The sequence below is a fragment of the Eptesicus fuscus genome, chromosome 3 (assembly GCF_027574615.1).
Source record: "Eptesicus fuscus isolate TK198812 chromosome 3, DD_ASM_mEF_20220401, whole genome shotgun sequence".
Taxonomy (NCBI): Eukaryota; Metazoa; Chordata; class Mammalia; order Chiroptera; family Vespertilionidae; genus Eptesicus; species Eptesicus fuscus.
The window spans coordinates 43,725,492-43,746,840 of NC_072475.1; the positions used below are offsets into that span (position 1 = coordinate 43,725,492).

At 45.4% G+C, this 21,349-nt stretch overlaps 1 protein-coding gene and 1 non-coding gene across 2 annotated transcripts in view; one reads left to right on the top strand and one right to left on the bottom strand.

Annotated features, from left to right (window-relative positions):
- Positions 1-18,364, top strand: part of MAP3K13 (mitogen-activated protein kinase kinase kinase 13) — a 46,715-nt gene extending 28,351 nt beyond the window's left edge. Inside the window, exons 7-13 of the mRNA XM_054713805.1 lie at positions 3,371-3,480; positions 4,253-4,369; positions 5,252-5,389; positions 9,646-10,414; positions 12,048-12,118; positions 16,875-17,172; positions 18,011-18,364. Coding sequence (XP_054569780.1) covers positions 3,371-3,480; positions 4,253-4,369; positions 5,252-5,389; positions 9,646-10,414; positions 12,048-12,118; positions 16,875-17,172; positions 18,011-18,112 — 1,605 coding nt within the window. The 3' untranslated portion in view covers positions 18,113-18,364. The remainder of the gene's footprint in view (positions 1-3,370; positions 3,481-4,252; positions 4,370-5,251; positions 5,390-9,645; positions 10,415-12,047; positions 12,119-16,874; positions 17,173-18,010) is intronic.
- Positions 5,962-6,064, bottom strand: LOC114228373 (U6 spliceosomal RNA). Its single transcript, XR_003614518.2, has one exon. It is a non-coding gene; the product is annotated as a U6 spliceosomal RNA (small nuclear RNA).
- Positions 18,365-21,349: the final 2,985 nt, after the last annotated feature.

Here is a 21,349-nt window from a genome sequence, read left to right on the forward strand (position 1 = left end):
CCTCCCCAATGATGGTGGCTTTTTTTATAGGTCAAGTTCATGCAGGAATCTTTCCTGCACGACTGTTTTCTGTCAGAGGCTCCCAAGTCTCTGTCAAATTGGCTTCACATATGCCCACACATGTCTGAGTTGCAGATTAAGTGCCAGTTGGAACTCCTATTACATAAAGATTCTAAGTATATGTGATGGAACTCCAAAATTAACATCTACCAGTCACATGATACCTTTGGGGAAAGCATGGTTAATCAGTACCTGCTGTTTCCCCACACGTCCTGTTCCCTCTTCAAAGGAGGGAACTTCTTTTTGGAAATTCACTTTTTTAATAGGTTTCAATCTTCAGAAGGTTCTCTTTAAGTTTTCCCTAACCCATAAACCCATAAGCAAAATATCAAGAGGTTTATTTTCTCTAGAATTAAAAAATAAATAGGGGAAAAAAGAGGACAGATGTAATACTTTCAACAATAAAGATTTATTTTTAAAAAATAATAAATAAACAAATAGATCTGCCATATCTCACTCCTCACCACCAGATGGAGGTATTTCCTCTCCTGGTTCCTTTAAGTATTGTACTGGAATCACTGACAGGTTTTTGTAAGAAGAGGACACTTTAAGGACTAAGTTTGACTCGGCCCCTTATTCTTTTTTGGTCTAACAACTCTTGATTGTCAATCTTTGGCCTCTTAACCTTTTGCACTCGGATGTCGAGTGTGACTCGACATGGTTAGCATCGGTAGCGGCTCTTTTTATACTCTTTGAATGTATCAATAATTTGAAATATTAAAAAATCCAAATAAATAAGTTTGTATGAAAAGAAACTCCAGTTTTTTATTCTACTGCCGCGCTTTGTAAAATCTGGGGTATTTAAAAAATTAAATCCCGAGTAAAATAAAGGAATCGAGAAAAAAGCAAGCGAGTGCAAAGGGTTAAAGCTCAATACTCTTTCTACCTCATGATTTTGATCTGATGATTGAAAGAACAGCATTACGTGGGGCTCACCCAAACATGCATTTATAGCTTAGACTAGAGGCCCCGTGCATGAAATTCACACATGGGTAGGGTCCCTAGGCCTGGTTGGCAATCAGAGCCGATCTGTGGGGCGACCAGCAGAGCGATCTAGGGCCCCCATGGCACCTGCCTTGGCTGGCCTGGGGCCTGTGGGCTGGGGGCAGCTCTTATGTTGAGCATCTGCCCCCTGGTGGTCAGTGCGCATCATAGCGACCTGTCATTCCACCATTTGGTCAGTTTGCATATTAGGCTTTTATTATATAGGATACTGTCGAAGACTGCTATCAAATAATGGATAGCACTTTCTGGACCTTGGCTTTCTGATGGCATTGTTTGGCAGGTTCAGTGCATGAAAGTCAGTTTTTGTCAGTCAGAGTCAACATATATATGAAGATCTAGCATATTATAAATGGATAATCAGGATAATCACTTTCTAAATAATCTATAATAATAAAAGAATAATATGCTAATTAGACCAGACAGCTGAACGACCTTCCGGACAACCTTCCAGATGAAGCCAGGGCTGCAAGGGTTGAGGCAAGCTGCTGCGGGGCCGAGGGAAGCTGCTGCAGCTGCGAGGGCCAAGCCTCTTGCACAAATTTCGTGCATCGGGCCTCTAGTTATAATATAACTTCCTCTATAAAAATAAATGAGAAATGGGCCGAAACCGGTTTGGCTCAGTGGATAGAGCGTCAGCCTGCGGACTGAAAGGTCCCAGGTTCGATTCCAGTCAAGGGCATGTACCTTGGTTGCGGGCACATCCCCAGTAGGGGGTGTGCAAGAGGCAGCTGATCGATGTTTCTAACTCTCTATCCCTCTCTCTTCCTCTCTGTAAAAAATCAATAAAATATATTTTAAAATAAAAAAATAAAAAATAAATGAGAAATGGCAAATTTGGGGAGAAACCTTCTGTAATTTCACAATCATTTAAGTGTAACTTCTTCATGATCTAGAGGAATCACTTTTAACATGATTCTGAAGGTAATGGAATAGCTCTAGAGGAAGATTATGCAATTGGAAACAGTTAGTGGAAGTTACGTTAATCTCATTAGCTTCCAGGGATGGTAGTCTATACATAATTTGAGGAAATATATCCTTAGCTGTTTTTTGAGAAACTGCCTATATAAACTATATTCCAGCAGAGGTTTCCCTGGCCCCTAAAATTTAGATAAAATTGACTTGAAATTACATGCCCTGTGAAAAGTCCAATGTCCTAATACTCCTGTGAATTCCTGGAGATTTATAATTTCATGGCCACTCTGGCTCTGCCTTCCTAAAATTCTTGGCCCCCACCCCTGCCATGAAGTTCAGTACCTTTTCTTGATTTCTAAGAAAACAAAAACACGTATGCAAAGTCAGGGTGAATGTCAAGAGACTTTACTAAAGATTTGGGATATTGGGAAAGGCTTATATTTTGAACAACTTAAATCACATATTAGACATTCTTTCTGTCTTAAGTATTTTGTCAGCCTACTAAATTGTTTAGCCGTACTATTTTTCTTTTCATTCCCTCACTCCCAAATTCCTGTACAATTCTCTGTATTTTTATTCTCATCACCTGTTGTTCATGCCCCTTGGGTCTTCTCCTCCAAATATTTTTTCAAGTTTTTTCATACACAGAACCTAAGAGGAATACTGGTGCCAGTTGTAAAGATGCTCATGTTCTCCCTGACAGGCACTTGTAACATACTAGAAACCCTCAGCCTGGCCTGTGCCCGCTTGTAATCTAGGACCCTCAGGGGATGTCAGATAGCTGGTTTCGGCCTGATCCCCGCAGGCCCGCTCCAGACAGGAGGGAGCCTGATTCCCACAGGCCCGATCCCCACAGGCCCAATCCCCACAGGCCTGATCCAGACAGGAGGGAACCCGATCCCCACAGGCCTGATCCCCGCAGGCCCAATCCAGACAGGAGGGAGCCCAATCCTGTATGTTTAGCATCTGTCCCCTGGTGGTCAATGCACGTCATAACTTGGGTCGTTGGGTCGTTCCGTCATTTGGTCGCTTAGGCTTTTATATACAGAGATGGTTATCACAGCCATCCTTTCCGGCCAGGCTTTCTCTGCCGCCCTCTTGACTCGCAGAGGTGATAGCTGTTATGCTAGCTGTGATGGTTCTAGTGGCCCAGGAAACTGGAAAAGAGATGGCATCGCATGTTGGACTAACTACAGAAAATGGGGTGGGGTATGGTGTGCAGGTACATTTTCATGAGATATTTTGCTGTTGACTAATATTAATTGAACATCTATTCTATAAAGTTCTTCAGGAGAAGCCTACAGGAAAAAAAAAATCTTGTACGTGAGCCTATGGCTGTATCAGGGTTTGAAACTCCTAGAATATTAACAAAGTCTAATTTATCCTCACCCAGGCTGAATGGAGAGAAGAAGTGAAAAAACACTTTGAGAAGATCAAAAGTGAAGGTACCTGTATACACCGCTTGGATGAAGAGCTGATTAGAAGGCGCCGAGAAGAGCTCAGGTCAGCTGCTCCCTCCTCCCCCTCTTCGCATCCCCAGGTCTCCAGATGTTAGCAGGAACTCTCTTTGTGAATCACCACTTCACTTTCTACACACCTTTTCCTGTGCTGTTTATTGTTATTCTCTTTCAAATTTTCTCTCCTTTATATCACTGGCTTATCTTCCCCTTCTCAGCCCCCACAACTCTGTTATCCTCTTTCATTATATCTCTGCAATGAAGATTCCCAGAGCAATGCTATTTGTTCACTCAGCCCCTGTCCTAGGTGACATGGAAGGCCAGAAACTTATAAGATATAGTCCCTGGTCTCAAGATGGTTATAATCTTTTAAGGGATGCAAGATATGTTCATAGATAACCACTATAATTAGGCAGGATCTGTGCCATGGATACATATAAAAGAATGATCATGGTGTCAGCTCCAACTGCATATTTCCATTAACAATGAATTATACTGTATTCTTATTATGGTATTGTCAATGCTACACAAAGGCTACAAATTATACACAAATCCCATTCACATTTTATCTGTGGCCCTCCTGGCTATTCTGTATGGCTGGATATGGCCCCTAAGGATAAACCAAATGGAAAGCTTAGATTTTCCATCTCCCACTCCATCTTGGCTGAGTCATTGCATCAAACAAGGGAGCCTTTAATCTAGGGGGCCCTTGGGCAAATGCTTTTGAGATCAACCATTCTGGTTCTTACTTCATGAGAGCTGACTTTTGTCCTCCCCCAAATTGGTTGATTTCACTGATCCTGTGTTTTCTTTGATAGGCATGCTTTGGATATTCGTGAACACTACGAGAGAAAACTTGAGCGGGCTAATAATTTATACATGGAGCTGAGTGCCATCATGCTGCAGCTGGAAATGCGGGAGAAGGAGCTCATTAAGTACGCATCCAGACCACTGTCTGCCCTTGTTGATGTGGTCTATCCATCAGCAGAAATGTACTACTCTTCCATGTTGCTGCTACTCAGAACTGGCAGATGTCTTATTCATTCACCCAACATTCCTTGGGGGGGGGCGGTGCACAGTCCCTGCCCCTGGGGAGGTTTCCGGTTGAGTGGAGTTGCCGCAGAGCTGGGTCTAGGGGAGCATGCACTGACAGCTATTTGTCACTTCACCCTGCTGAATGGCTCAGAAAAGGGTGCCATTTCATGGAGAGCTGGATATTGTTGAGTGTGGGCTTATTGCCCCCTGGGGAAGTGAGGTGGCTTCTGCAAGTGGTTTAGGGCAGTGGTCGGCAAACTCATTAGTCAACAGAGCCAAATATCAACAGTACAACGATTGAAATTTCTTTTGAGAGCCAAATTTTTTAAACTTCTTCTAACGCCACTTCTTCAAAATAGACTCGCCCAGGCCGTGGTATTTTTGTGGAAGAGCCACACTCAAGGGGCCAAAGAGCCGCATGTGGCTCGCGAGCCACAGTTTGCCGACCACGGGTTTAGGGTATTCCTGAGAATGACAAGAAAATCCCGGAGTCCTGACCAACACAGCAGCTACTGAAATCAGTAGGACTTCTACCACTGCATTGTGTCTCTCATGAGGTGAACTGTGGAGGGGAAGGTCCGTCTCCGAGTTCATCTATGAGCTGAAGGAAAAAATGAAATCAGATTAGGTTGAATTTAGTATCTTTTCTATCCCCTTTTTACCCGAATAGCAACCTCGTTATTCAGATGGCCTGACTCTGTGGGTGGAATTAGCCTGTGCAACATTCTGCCCATCTTTTCTGTCTGCGGTGGCTGAGATGAGCTTTTCTGTTTTTCCTGCAGGCGTGAGCAAGCCGTGGAAAAGAAGTATCCTGGGACCTACAAGCGACACCCTGTCCGTCCAATCATCCACCCCAATGCCATGGAGAAGCTCATGAAAAGGAAAGGCGTGCCTCACAAGCCTGGGGTGCAGACCAAACGGTGAGACGCTTGTGCTGACCTGGTATTCAGAGGAACGGGGAAGCAGCTCCCTAAAAACACATTATCAGGTGATGGTGGTGTGGCCACCCTAGCTCATCATTAGCACACGTGCCTCCAGATAAAACAGTGGGAAGCTGAGAGAAAGTGTGTCATGGACCCTAGGACCCATGTTTTACTGTCTGAGGCATAGATATTTACTCTCTTAGCATGGAATAGTGAAAAGAGAAATAACGGGCGCGGGGGGGCGGGGGGGGCAGGCGGGGGCGGTGCAGGGCAGACAGACCTGGGTTTGAATCCTGGCTAGGCCCACTATGAGCTGTGTGATTTGGGCCATGTCAGTTGCCCTCTTTCAGCCCCATGGTAAAATGCTATAACTATAGTACATGAGATTTCCTCTTTCTTTGGCCCCGAATGCACAGAATTGGGTTAATTATAATTCTCAATTTAGGCAACATTGGTCCACACATGACCCACTTTTATTTATTCATTTAGTTCGTTATTTTAATAATGTAATAAGTGCCCATAAATCCACCACCAAAAAAAAAAAAATGAAGGCAGGGACTTTGTGTTTTGTGTGTTTTTTCCACTTCACAAATTTTGCGGGTCATCTTTGCACGGGGACCATGCTAATCTTCTCTGTATCATCCAATTTTCGTATATGTGCTACCAAAGCAGCTTTGATAATTACCTCTATCTACCCATATGGTTCCCCTCATTCCATTCTTGCAAGGGACTTTTGTGAAGTTTAAATAAGACAATATGTGAGGTCACCTAATAAATCACAGGTACTCAAAAAGTGGGCTTTTTAATAGGTTTTTTTTTTTAAAGATTGCCCTTTTTCCTAATTGTAACACATTCTCCTTATACCGTTGGCCCTTGAACAATGTGGAGATTAGGAGTGTCAACCACCTGCTTAGTGGGAAATCCACGTATAACCTGATTCAGCCCACCACAAACTCGGACCCTAGCCACAGATCTAAAATACTGAATTAGTTTTACCTTAAAATGCTCTTCCAGTCAGTTTTTCTTACCAAGTTCTGCTAGAGCCGCATCCCTCCCAAATAATGGAGAGTTGGTTTTGTCCTAGCTAAATTAATGGAAAGGAAAGAAATGTCCCTAAACCTGGGAGGTGGGCCCAACAGTGAGACTTGAGCTAAATGCAATAAGAATAAAAGTAATGAAAAAATGCAAACCAAGAATCTATTCTAAGGCTTTCAGAATGGTGGCCAGAGACCATGGCTAGTGTAAATCTGAACTACTAGTGAGCAACTCCATGGATTAACTCCAGTTTTGCTTTTACTTATCACTCCTGACTATCGTCAAGTTCGGAGAAATTGTTTTCAGATAGTACCTGGCAAGACCCTCCTGGAAGCCCAACACCTCTTTCTCTGGGTGTCCTAAATAGGGACCACATTCGCCTGCTGGTCCTCCTGCATTCTGCCTGTAGTTAAAACCAAGAGCATCGGGGTGGGGTGGGGGTGGGGAGGAATAGTACCTTTTTTCAAAATATGAGCTCATGTTTACTTTTACAAAATATGAGCTCATGTGCTATGGGAAATGTGTTTGAAGGAGTTTGAGACCATCAGCAGATGCTTAGTCTACAAGCTAACTGAACACTTGTCCAGGAAGTAACCTGGATGGGTACTAGAGCTGTGAGGAGTATTTTCAGCTGCTTGCCCCTTAATGGAGTTAAGTTTCAGATTATTTGGACAGTTCAATGATTATCAAACCAGAAGGCCAGTGACCTCTGAGGAGAGCAGAGAGGAGAAACCATCCACCATCTTTTAGCCTAGGTTTCAGGGTGTATTCGGTCAAGGACTAGAAAGAAGAGAGCCAGAGTTCAGTTATGGAGCCACCAAACCTGTCACAAGTGAGCATAGGCCAATAAGGTCATCTAAATACCTTGGAATAAGCAGAAGCTTGGAATGGGGAAAGGACTATTCCTCGGAGTCAAAAGACTTGGGGTCAGTTTTGAGTTCTGCCATTTACTTGCTTTGTGATGGACACAATACAACTAACCTCTCTGATCCCTCAGTGCCTTTCTTTGTTAAACGAATATTGTAATAATAGGAAACAAGTGGTTTATGTAATGCAAAGGGCTTTGTCACCTGTGAAGTGCTGTGTCAATGTTACTCGGTGATGTTTGCGCTGCCAGCTTCCATGAAAGCAGCCTTCACCTGACAGGACACTTTCTCCTCAGCTCTCTTAGATGCCACCAGAGCCAGCCTCTGTGTGAGTAGATGCCCCAACTGAGCCTTGAGGGCCCTCTTGCCTCAACACAAGCCCCAGGGCCTCCTCCATCCAATACTGTCTGAGGCACAAGCTGGTCAACTGACCATGGAACTGAATCTGAGACAGGAAGCTGCTGAGAGCAGCACAATACCTTATCGTAAGCCTTATCGTAAACCAGTAACTCCTGGAACTTCTGTGCTAAGGCAAGCCTTATACTGTACTTCTCCTGAAAGAAAAGGAAAACCCACCTCCTACTGTCTGGTGCCGGCTCATTTCCTCTAAGCCCTCGCTCCTCAGTTCAGCATCATCCGAGAACAGGTTAGAAATGCAGACCCTTAGGCCCCATCCCAGACCTACTCAGGCATTTTAACAAAATCCCCAGTGACATGTATGCATCTTCAAGCTATACTGTATCTAATAAGCCAGAGACTTCTGGTCTGGATTCTGCCAGGAATGAGCTATGGGACCATGAGCCACTTTGGCTGGGCTCTGGGTTCCTCATCACACAGGGTGGGGGCAGGACTGCATCTGTGTTTCCAAGCAAGGTCTGGGGTACCCTAGGGCCTGCATAGAGCGGCACCTCAGGTCCTATTGCAGGGTGGAGAGAACGAGGAGCCCTGCAGGGAGGGGCCTCTTCAACTGTCCACTATATCTGCTTCAGATACTGGCCTTCTCCTAATAATTAATTTGAGTAAAGGATTTTGTTGTTAAAAAAAAAACTAGGGGGCGGCCTCCAGTTTGTACCTGTCTGGTCCCGTAGGAGGGTGAGGCTAGGTTATTTGGACAGTTCAATGGCAGTTCCTCCGGTGGGGAGGAAGTAGCAATACTCCCTGCTGACCTAGAATCTCTGCCCTGAATGGCTTCATCGGTCCAGAAAGCACTTGCTGCTGACCTATGTGCCTTGGAGTCAGTGTGCACAGCGTTCAGCTCCGGAGCCGGCTTCCTCCTGCACACGGGCTGCACGGCTGGCCCAGGGGGCACGTGACAGCAGGGCTGGGAGAGGACACCCCCCCCCCCCCCCCCCGGTAGGAGCACAGTGCAGTGCCGGGGCCACTCCTCATGAGCCTTCTCTTGCTGCCTCTGCTCAACCTCCTGGGCTCTCTCCTGTTTCCTGTCTTCGGGCCCCACCCCGATGTCCCCTCTTCCTGAAACATTATTGCGTTCCTACTGTGATCAAGACTCCTGGTTAGTGTCCTTCACAGACAGACATGAATATGACATAGCCCCAGCCCTCAAGAAGACCTGTCTACACCTGACTCTCTGAACTTAGCCTCTTGCCTCATTACCCCGAGGTGTCCTTCCCTGGTGCCAGCACTCTCTCCTTTGTGATCCCTTGTAGGATCTGTCCCCATCCATCACCAGACAGATTTCCAGTCGTGGGCAAACGCCCATGCCTGTGTTGGCATGTTGGCACCAAGCTGATGGCTGATATTATGAGGAAGAGATCCAGAAACCTGTCGGGCAGAGTTAGAATTTAAAGGGACTCAGTAGCCCTAACCGGTTTGGCTCAGTGGATAGAGCGTCGGCCTGCGGACTGAGGGGTCCCGGGTTCAGTTCCGGTCAAGGGCATGTACCTGGGTTGCAGGGCACATCCCCAGTAGGAGGTGTGCAGGAGGCAGTTGATTGATGTTTCTCTCTCATCGATGTTTCTAACTCTCTATCTCTCTCCCTTCCTCTCTGTAAAAAATCAATAAAATATAAATAAATAAATAAATAAATAAATAAATAAATAAATAAAGGGACTGAGTACCTTGGGCAGTGAGGCACCGAATGAAACCCCGGAGGCATAACGGGAATCCCCCGTAAGCGGACATCTAGGTAGTTTCCAAATTTCTGCTATTTTAAGCAATACATTAACACAGTGTCTTCAAACACACGTTTTTGTGGACATCCATTTCCTCCGTTGGGTAAATCCCTGTGTGTGACTGCTGATTCTCACGGCGTGTTTTAAGGCTTGGGATAGTTCCCCAAACCTGAATATGTGTTTTCATGTGTTTAAAACTCAGCCTGCTCTGTGCTTCCAGGCCAGATCTGCTGCGATCAGAAGGCATCCCCAGTGTGGAGGTGGCTCCCGCTGCGTCCCCTTTGTCCGGAAGCCCCAAAATGTCCACCTCGGGCGGCAAGAGCCGGTATCGGAGCAAACCCCGCCACCGCCGGGGGAACAGCCGAGGCAGCCATAGCGACTTTGCAGCAATCTTGAAAAACCAGCCAGCCCCCGAAAACTCACCCCACCCCACGTATCCGCACCAGGCTCCATCCCAGCACCCTGCTCTGCAGCAGCAGTACCAGCAGCCCCCTCCCGCCGCGTCCCAGAGTCACCACCCCAGGCTCCACGTGCACGGCCAGGACATTGCCACCTGCGCCAACAACCTGAGGTACTTCGGCCCCGCGGCTGCCCTGCGGAGCCCGCTCAGCAACCACGCTCAGAGACAGATGCCTGGCTCCAGCCCTGACCTCATCTCCACGGCCGTGGCAGCGGATGGCTGGAGGAGTTCTGAGCCGGCCCAGGGCCAGGCCGGCCCCTGGGGCTGCTGCCAAGCTGACCCCTATGACCCCTGCGTCCAGTGCAGGCCGGAGCCGTGCGGGTCCCTAGACGGTCCCTTTGCTGAGCCGGTGGGGAGGAGCCCCGACCTTTTCAAGTCACCAGCACACAATCTCCTCTCAGAAAACGCCCAAGGTTCTGAGAAAATGGAAGGAAATGAATTCAATGGCTGTAGGTCTGCCTCGTCCCTTGGCGTCCCTCATCACATCACCCCACCAGCGCTACCTCGAAAAACAAGGCCCCTTCAAAAGGTAAGGACAGCGGTGGGCGCCCCTGCCTCCGTGGATGTCAGAGCCCGTCGTGGTTACGTGCATTGTAAAGCATACGTAACAAGTGCACATTTTGTAAAAGGATGAGCTCACAAGAGAATAAACGGGAGCTTCTTTATTTTCAATATTTTCTTTTCACACTGCTTAAGTGAAGGACTTAGAAATGCATTTTGAGAACTACTGAACCAGTGGACTGATTGAAATGTACATCATTTATAAATAGACAACCATATATCAGGGATATGAAATCAAAATCGTTTGGAAACCACTACTCTAGCCCAGTCCTGAAGGATGTTGCAAGAAGGAAAGATCCAATTATAAAACAGGTTTGGTTAACAGTGTATTCTCTGTCCCCTCCGGGAAATTCCTAGTGTACATTAGCAAGCCCTAGACTTTGAGAAATCATGCAGAAACCTAGTATAATCCAGCATTTCCCTCACCTACTTGAACATACTGCCTTTTATGAGTCTGCCAGCCACGGAGCACACACCTTATACATTTGGTCTCATTAGAACCACACTCCCAGAGAGCAGTTCGACTTCTCTCTACCGACATATACTCCCATGTGCACTTCAGGGGTAAAGGGCTCATCTTAGCAGTCAGGATACCTCCATCCCTGTCTTTCCTACTCAGAAAGCATCTGAATGCAAGTAGGTAAGAGTGACGTTTAGAACTGACTTTCAAAGCACATTATCCTCAGTCTTTGGTACAATTACTTGGACCCAATTACCCTCCTCACAGGGACTGTAGCAATGTGGTACATAGTGTCGCTGTGGTTAAGGACAGTCGGTGTGAGTGTGGCTACTTTTGTGCCCTTGAAGAGAAATGGAAGCTTCTCTGTGAGGGAAGATCATTTACTCAGACAGAACACTTACCCAGCCTTTCAGATCAACCACAGAACCCCGCAACCACGAGGCCTCTGATGGCCCTTGTCCGGCCAACATGCTGACTCAATAATGTAATGCACTAAGCACCTGCTCTACATGCAGCATTGTATTCATGGTGGAGTGAGGGGTACAGGACAACAAGATGTGGTCTAACTCTCAAATGATGTATGTCTTAGTAGTGAAGATGATACACGCATAATGACTATCCAGCAGTGAAAGGGGGATTGGTATGTGAAAGGGGAAAAAGCAGTTGCTGGGCTTTGAACAATGGAAAGGTCACTTCTTGGTGAAGCCTCTATGACAAAGCCTGGAACCACGAGTGACAATGATGACACGAGCCTGCCCCCACTCCAAGACCTCTTCTCCAGTTTCCCCGCTCTGTCACTCTGTCACTCACCGCTGGACATACTCATGGAGCCTTCGCCTCCCTGAGGGCAAAGATAGGTTTTATTCAGTTCTGTATGTCTTCCAGCATCTATGGCAATGGCTGTCACCATGGACACCCAGGAAAAGTTGCTAAAAGAATGAGTGAAGATATGTATGTTTGAAGATGACACTCAGCAAGCTACACTACTCAATGCCTTTTGATGACTAAATCTTTGCAAGGACTGTGTGTATGTGTGTGTATGTGTGCGCGCACGCGTGTGTGTGAGAGGGAGAGAGAGAGAGAGAGAGAGAGAGAGAGAGAGAGAGAGAGAGAGAAAATCCTTTTTCTTGGTTTTCTTTAGAGTGGAGATGAGTCTTCAGAAGAGGAAGAAGGGGAAGTAGATAGTGAAGTTGAATTTCCACGAAGACAGAGGTAAAATCATCAAACATGTGATTGCTTTCAGTGTAATCGCGGAAACCCTGAGATTGCCACTTCCTGTTCAATTGCATATCACTTTCTAACAACCCTCTTGTAAGGAAACTTGAACTCACTAAGTATATGGTCTCCTGTTCCCACATTTTGGCAACTGGCTATGCACAGCCAGTCCCAGTTTATCAGAATTCATTTCATAGGAACTTCAAGATGAGCATAAATACAGATTCAAGGCTACAACTAAGAATATAGTGGGCAGTTTATGAGAGAAGGTCATGTGTTCTATTGATAATTTTATTGGTTTCTAGTGTATCTCCTTGAATTAGTTTCCTTGGGCTGCCATAATAAAATACCATAGACTAGGTAGCTTAAACAATGGAATTTTATTTCTCACATTTCTGAATGCTGGGAAGTCCAAGCTCCAAGTTCCTGGTGAGAACTCTCTTCCTGGCTTGCAGATAACAGCTTTCTCACTGTGTCCTCACATGTTTGGAGATGGCGCAGGGGGAGGGGGGGGAGAGGAGGTTGGGGAATGGGGGCTATGAGGAGGAGAAGAGAGAGAGAGAGAGAGAGAGAGAGAGAGAGAGAGAGATCTTCCTCTTTTTATAAGGCCACATCCTATAGGATTAGGGCCCCACCCTTTGGCCTCATTTAACCTTAATTACCTCCTAAAGACTTTGAAGATTCCGTCATATTGGAGGTTAGGGATTCAACATCTAAATCAGGGGGGGGGAGGGGGATACACAGTTCAGTCCATAGCACTCTCCATGTCCCGAGACATTATCCTATATAATAAAGAGGTGATATGCAAATTGACCATCACTCCAATGCACAAGATGGTCACCCCCATGTGGTCAAAGATGGCTGCCCCCATGTGTACACAAGATGGCTGCCACAAGATGGCCAGCAGGGTAGGGCAATTAGGGGCAATTGGGCTAGCAGGGGAGGGCAGTTGGGAGTGACCAGGCCTGCAGGGGAGGGCAGTTGGGAGGGACCAGGCCTGCAGGGGAGGGCAGTTGGGAGGGACCAGGCCTGAAAGGGAGGGAAGTTGGGAAGGACCAGGCCTGTAGGGGAGGGCAGTTGCAGGGGACCAGGCCTCCAGGGGAGGGAAGTTGGGGGCAACCAGTAAGGGAGGGCAGTTAGGGATGATCGGGCCAGCAGGGGAGGGCATTTGTGGGTGACCAGGCCTGCAGGGGAGAACAGTTAGGGGCAATCGGGCCAGCAGGGGAGCAGTTAGGCGTCAAGCTGGCAGGGTAGTGGTTAGGGGGTGATCAGGCTGGCAGGCTGAAGCCGTTAGGGGCAATCAGGCAGGCAGGCAAGCAAGCACCTGGGAGCCAGCAGTCCTGGATTGTGAGAGGGGTCCCAGATTGGAGAGGGTGCAGGCTGGGCTGAGGGGCACACACCCCCGTGCACGAATTTCGTGCACCGGGCCTCTAGTATATTATAATTAACTATAATTAGATTAATTATAATTCTATATAATAAAAGCCCAGTGACCATAATGGCAGAACGACCAGAAAGACCACTTGACCAGTCACTATGAGGTGCACTGACCACCTCTCAGTCCCTTTCCCCAGCTGGCAGGCTCCGATCGCTGATAGCATACTGGGAACCGGGGGGGGGGGGTGGCGGGGGGATGCAGGCGGCACCAGGCCATGGCCCCTGCCCCACCAGTTGCCCCATCGCCCCACACACACAGGGTGACCCACAGTGGAGGTGGGGAACCGGGGTGGGTGGCAGCGGGGGGCAGGACTGGCTGCCATAAGCCCGGAAAGATGGCCCTGATCACAGGCTAGGCCTAGAGATCATACCCACGCATGATTTCGTAAGTCAGGCCTCTAGTTAGATTACCAGGTGTACCAGTTAATAATTCGGATTTTTTTCAATAGATGCCGTTACACATATGTTGATATATATGCGCTTTGATATGTATGCTGTTTTGTTGTATTGACAGCAAGCTTCAAAACTTCATATGTCCAATTTGCTGAAGGTGTTAACATCATCGATATTTTTACACTTAAAAATGTCGAATTTCATGCCAAAGAAAAGAGCATTTGCAGAAAGTTTTAATTCATTACTTTATTTTGAAGAAAAGTGCTGCTGAAAGTTATTGTATACTTCAGGAAGCTTATGATGAACATGCTCCATCTCAAGATACTTGTGAACACTAGTTTAAATGCTTTAAAAGTGATGATTTCGATGTGAAAGACAAAGAACGTTCACGTCAACCAAAAAAGTTTGAAGACCAACAACTACAAGCATTATTGGATGAAGATGCATGTCAAACTCAAAAACAACTTGCAGAAAGATTAAATGTTGCTCAGCAAATAATTTCCAATTGTTTACAAGCAATGGGAAAGATTTTAAAGGAAGGAAAATGGGTGCCACATCAACTGAACAAAAGACAAATGGAAAACCGAAAAGTCATCAGTAAAATGTTGCTTCAATGGCACAAAAGAAAGTCTTTTTTGCATCGAATTTTGACTGGTGATGAAAAGTGGATTTATTTTTAGCACCCCAAATGCACAAAATCATGGGTTGATCCAGGTCAACCATCAACATCGACTACAAGGCCAAATTGCTTCAGAAAGAGGACAATGCTCTGCGTTTGGTGGGATCAGGAAGGTGTGGTGTATTATGAGCTTCTAAAACCAGGTGAAACCATTAATACTGATAGCTACCGACAACAAATAATCAATTTGAACCACACTATGATCGTGAAACGACCAGAATGAGCCAGAAGACACTGCAAAGTAATTTTGCTTCATGATAATGCACCATCATACACTTCAAAACCAGTTAAAAACACATTAAAAGATCTTGCCTGGGAAGTATTAACCCATCCGCTATATTCACCAGACCTTGCTCCTACAGATTACCACTTGTTCCGATCCATGGCACATGCACTTTCTGAGCAGCACTTAAAAACGTACGAAGAGGTGGAGAATTGGGTCTCTGAATGGTTTGCCTCAAAACAAGAAAAGTTCTATTGGGACGGTATCCACAAATTACCTGAAAGATGGGGGAAATGTGTAGCTAGCGATGGGCATTACTTTGAATAAAGCACATTTGATGTTTCTCTTGAAATTATGGTGTTTTATTTGATTACAAAATCCGCATTATTAACCGGTGCACCTGGTATAATTAGATTAGATGAGCTGAGTCCTCCCTCAACCCAGCCTTAGAAAGAGCTTTCTGCTTAGTCAGCGATAATAATTTTGCTTGTAGGATTCAGGAAGGACCAAACACTCTACGTCTAGAATAGGGCTGCTCCTATGCAGGAGTAGGAAAGGCAGTTTTCCTCCCAGGAGGCCTTTTCTGCCAATAGGCATTTTGTTCTTTAAAAGTAAAGCTCTAAGGATCCCAGGAAGATTTGTGTACCTGCCCAGAAACAGGAATTTCCTGCAAACGAAGGCTCTCCTAGTCCTTTGGTAAATTGTATTCTGGGTCCCCACGCTCTACACAAAATTGAAATATGTTCTCATCTCCTGAGCTATACCTGCCGTGAACAGTACTTTCCTCCTATGCAACCAGACTGCGCCTGAGTAAAATGAAATCACTCGCTAGCGTCACAATGATGTTACCTCCAGCTTTTGTTTCTATGACACACCATGAACTCAGCCCACCTGATGGCTTCCCACCTTTTTTTGCTATGATGCAAGTTATATTTTTTATAACTTGGTTTTGCTTTTTATAACATTCTTCTCCCTGTCTCCCTTCTGGATTACCAGCCTTGAGAAGTTGCGTGACTCTTACCTTCACTTGCCTTTCCCACAGTGGCTCTTTTTATGTGACCTTGATCCCCCACCCACAGCCCACCCCCTGGCCTGGTTATCAGCCAGGCTCAGATCATCTGCCATCAAAATCACTTTGTACTAAGAAATACAGACAGATCAGACCATGCCAGAGGGAAAAGGCAGTCTTCTTCTGTTATTGGTTCTGTTTTGTTTTTAAACCAGTATAAGCTAACAGCATTCTCATTTACTAAGCGACTTGAATTAGTTTCCTTCGGGAAAGGAAACCATGGGAAGGAAGTGAGGAACTTTTGAAAATTCTCCTCCTTACATCCTCCCCCCACCAACCCCCGACCCCCGCCCGCCCTGAAACTTTGCCTTTATCAGAACGAAACCCCAATGTTAACTGGAATGAGCCACTGGCTGGCTGGGCAATGTCCCCAGCTGCAAGGTGAATGTTGCTTCCAAGCTCTTTTATGTTGGAGTTGGGTTGACAGGGTGGTGAAGGCACTCCCCCCAGGGCTGCCATGCCCAGTGGGTGAAGCAGCTGAATGGGTGATGCGATGGGGTGGAGTGAGGTAGAGAAGGACACTGAACAGAGTTTGAATAGACCCACCCACGCCGCAGCTCTGCCTTTTCCAATGGGGTGACCTTGCACGAGTCACTTTCCTTCTCTGGCTCTAGTTTTCTGACCTGGGAAATGAGTTAGACCAGAGAATCTCCCAAGTCTCTTTCACCTGTGAGAATCTGGGATTCTGTAAGAAACATAATTTCCATGCATAGGTATACACAGTATGATTAGATCAGCTGATATTTTTCAAGACCAATGGTAACCCTCAGCTTTGGACGTTGGCCACATCAACATGTACATTTCCTTCTCGGTTGCTTTCAAATTAAATCATTTCAGCCTCTCTGGATTTGAATCTCCCTGAAGGGCCTCTCACCAGGACTGTGATTGACGGACAAGGTAAGGAAAGTGGTGGTTCCTGGGATGAAGTTCCTCTGGTTCTTTGTGGTTCTAGGCCCCATCGCTGCATCAGAAGCTGCCAGTCGTATTCAACCTTTAGCTCTGAGAATTTCTCTGTGTCCGACGGTGAGGAGGGAAATACCAGTGACCACTCAAACAGTCCGGATGAGTTTGCTGATAAACTTGAAGACCGCCTGGCAGAGAGGCTCGATGACCTGCTGTCCCAGACGCCCGAGATTCCCATCGAGATCTCCTCGCATTCAGATGGGCTCTCTGACAAGGAGTGCGCCGTGCGCCGCGTGAAGACGCAGATGTCCCTGGGCAAGCTGTGTGTGGAGCAGCGTGGCTATGAGGTGCGGGCCTCCCCTTTCTTCTCCCCTCGGCACTGTTCCCTTCCTGTAGCTCTTTGAGTTATGACATGCTTGAGTCCTGAGGTCCTTTACAATGATCACTGAGTAGATGAGATACAACAACTGCCTCCAAGAAATAAGTAAAAGTACACAGAGCAACAGAGCTCCTAAAAATGAGGGTAAATCTCCCAAATGAGGCACCAACATTGAACTGCTCAGGAACCCTCCCTTCCAAGATGGAACTCAAACATCACCTCCTCCTGGCCTCATCGCCAATCTGGTGAAGGGTATGAACCTCCCGCTTCCATGTCCCCACTGTCCCCGAATGAGGCTATCAAAGCACATGTACCACTTTAGTTCATGGTCAGTGCTGCCTTTTGAGAGGCAGGATAGCACAGTGGTTGAAATCGTGTACCCTGAAATCTGACTGCCCAGATCAAATCCCAGCCTTTCCACTTACTTACTGTGTGCTGTTGGGCAAGTCACTTAAATTCTCCGTGGGTCAGTTTTCTTATCTGTAAAATGGGTATGGTAACAGTATCTATCTCATGGGGCTGTTGTAGGGATTAAATAGACTAAAAGTGGGCTCTCTGACAAGGAGTGTGCCGTGCCTGGAACATAGTAAACCCTGTACATTGCGGTTGTGGTGGTACTGATATCATTGTCCTAATCGTTGTCATGAACATCATCTTTACATGTCTTCTTTTTCCGTAAGCCCCACCAGGAGAGGACCTAGTCTCATCTTTGTAGCCCAAAGCCTGTCATGTGGGAGGTGTTCGATATATGTTTACTGAGTGGTTGTGAAAATGAACTAAGGTTTTATTTTGTCTTGACTTTGCAGAACCCTATGCAGTTTGACGAATCGGACTGTGACTCTTCAGATGGGGAGTGTTCTGATGCCACAGTGAGGACCAATAAACACTACAGCTCTGCTACTTGGTAATGAGAGGACACCCATCCTAAAGACGACGTGACAATACTGATGTTTCAGATCCGCCCCAGCCCGATTCCTCCCGCTCTCTCCCTGCCTTTTTGTCTGGGAAGAGAGCTGCCCCATCTTTCTTACCCCTAGAAATAAGCTGCAATAACAGGAACATGAGACTTTGCAAATCTCTGGAAAAAAAAAATATCCAAATGAAACTAAGTCTCACTGAACATTTCAATCAAGAATGGCAGGGATCTATTTTATTGAATATTCTAGCTACTGTAACATTGATATTTATTTTTGTTTGACATTTTAACACTTTGTACTGTAAAGATTGAACTATATATGATAGAGAGAGAGACAATAATTTCTTGCAAAAAAAAAAAAAGAGAGAGAGAGGAGAAAGGAAGGAAGAAAGAAGTAGAATCTAGAAGCAACATTTTGGGTAATTTGTGGGGCCAAGAGGTATTATTGCTACTTGAACAGGGGACCAGTTCTTTTGACCATAAGTGACTGAAGAAGAGCCAGAGCAAGACATGCTGAGCATTTTAGAAAACAAAGAACAGCAGAAGAAAAGCAATTCCGGGTAACTTGTGAACAGACCACATTTAAGTTGAACCAGCTTATCCTTTGGGTGAGGAAAATTACCTAGAAAAGTTTGGTAACCAGATACTTGCACCCAAGATCTTTGAGGGCATGTGCTTCCTCTAGGAGGAAAAAAAAAAAAACCTGTATATGTGAAAACTGGTTTCATTTTTTATTTATCTTAAGCAGCATTTAGTTGTGAGAGTTACAGATAGAGTTGAATCTTCCTCGACAAACATTTACCTTTAAAATGCTGTCATTGCCATTACCTGGACAAATGTGTGACCTTGACCAATGTGCCATTTCCTCATAGCCATTTCCTTTCCACCTGGTGACCGCTTCCTTTAGGAAAAAGTGGGGGGTGGGGGAGGTGCTGAGAAGAAGAGAAGGAAAAGGAAAAAGGACATTGACCACAGTGTTAGAAAAGCTAACGTGGGATGTGTAAAAGTGCTAGTACGTTGTCAGAACCTCTCAGTTCAGCTCATGGAGAAGGTGGAACCAGGTTGCTTGTCTACTAGAGTCATATCGATTCAAACAGGAGAACAGACTTTGAAGGCAGCTAGGATGTGTGTGAGTCTGTCCAATCCCAAACCATTCCCTTGTTTTCACTTATTAACTCATTCTGTCCTGTAAGCTTTAGTGACTGGCTTCCACTATCAGAATAAAGGCAAAATAAGCAAGTTGCAAAGGCACCCCGCCACCACACTATCCCACCACGATAGCATTTTTGTTCAAAGCTATTTGTGAAACGTATTTTACTTCTCTTTGGACCAATGCAGTTTTAAATCATTGGATTTGGGACTTTGTGCAAAGAACAACTGATGCTGAGCAGCAGTTGGGAAGATTTTGCCTTGTCCAAAGCATGAGGTCCTTCCTATCCAGGGTCATGGGCTCTGAAAAGCATGCCAAGGTACATCCTGGTACCTCAGCTGTAAGCCAATTTTTATATAGAATTTTACATAAAAACAGATGTTGGCCTAGTTCCTGTCTCTGTCTCCAAGATAGATTACTGTCAAACAATGTCTCTAGGCTCAAGATCTGAAGGCGATGGCTAGAGTCTTTGACACTGCGTCGTGTCGGACGTTAGGAAAGAATTACACATACCGGCATTAAACCATGCCAGTGCCCTCCTCTGGGTTTCACCGATCGCATCAGCCAAAAAGGAAAGGCAGGAGGGAATTGAGAGCAGTTCCTTTTGCTTGTCTGATCCCTCATTTGTTTACAATTTATGTTGAGATATTAATTTAAAATTTACTGTCTTTTAATTTATAGCTCTTAAGTAAGATGAAGGAAAATGTCTAACTTATACAGAGAACAGTATTGTTTGCATTAAATTATTCCATTTTGTATACATTCTGTAGCTGGACTACATGAAAGATCTTAAGTTATGGCATTATTATCATTGTTATTTTATTTTATAGTAATTATTGTCATTCTCATTTTCTGTCGATCAGAAGGTGTGGTTTACAGTGTAGCACAATGATTGTGTTTATTGCTAACCATGAATTATCATGAATTGTTATGGTTTTTATGAAGGAATGAAAATGAGACTGCCACATGGGAGCTCTCCAGGATTCATCTTAGGTGCATCCCCTCATTTTCTGTGTGCAACAATCATCTGAGGATGTGTGCTCTGCCCTGGAGCCCAGGGGGTATATTGTGACTTTGACTTGATCGTGGAAGCTCCTGGGTGGGCAGATGACTGAGTGGATGGACAAATAGTTCAAAGGCTGTAATCTTCCTCAAGTTTCTTAAGAAATAAAATCATGAGACTACACTAGAAGCAAAAAGAGAATTATTTAATTCCCTAAGAGGCACAGACATAGAGAATTTCTGCATGGGGCCTGTGGGTTAGAGAGTTCCAAGAACTGGTAGCATAGTTTGTCATCTTGTTCCTGCCAGATCCCACAAAATCAACCTGCTTTCTCCTAGTTGGGAGTAGCAGAAAAACAAACAAACAAAAAACTAAAAAAATAAGAAAAAAAAATATATATATGGCATGACATAAAATACCGAGACAAGACTGAAGAAATTCTAGAAAGGCTTGGTCTTAGGGCTGGAAAAATACTACCTTGAAGAGCCCTATTTTGCATCCTCTGACTTCAGACCACACTATTCTGTGAATCTCTCTGGGTCATTACTTCTGGGAAAAGATAAGCTACAACTCTGTGTCCCCTTTCTGTCCAACATAAAACACTGACACTTCAGCTGGTCTGGTTCTTGCCCACCTGTGGTGGCAAAAGAGAAACATGACAGTCAATGTCTGTCTTATATCACCCAGTCACGATCTTCCTAGGAAACCCCCTCCTGACACCTCATACTCTTAATAAGTTTCCTGATTTCCTATCTTGACTGTCATGACAGTGCCATATACCTATCTGGGATAACTGTATAAGCATGTTAGGGTCATATGCAGCATTGAATCTTCAGTCATTCACTGTATGGTCAGGAGTTTAATGAAGTTCCACATGAAACATTATATTTATTTTTCAGTAGAAGTGACTAGGGGCTTCAGAGAAGAACAGTGTCTTTAGGTCAAAAAGAGAACTGCTTTCTCTATCCCAGCCGTGCCCTTTATTGCCTGCCTGAGGTCCCAGGACAATTTTGAGTTGGTGTGTTTGAGAACTCTTCTGAAGAGCACTGAATCAAGAGCTCAGGAAATTTAACAAC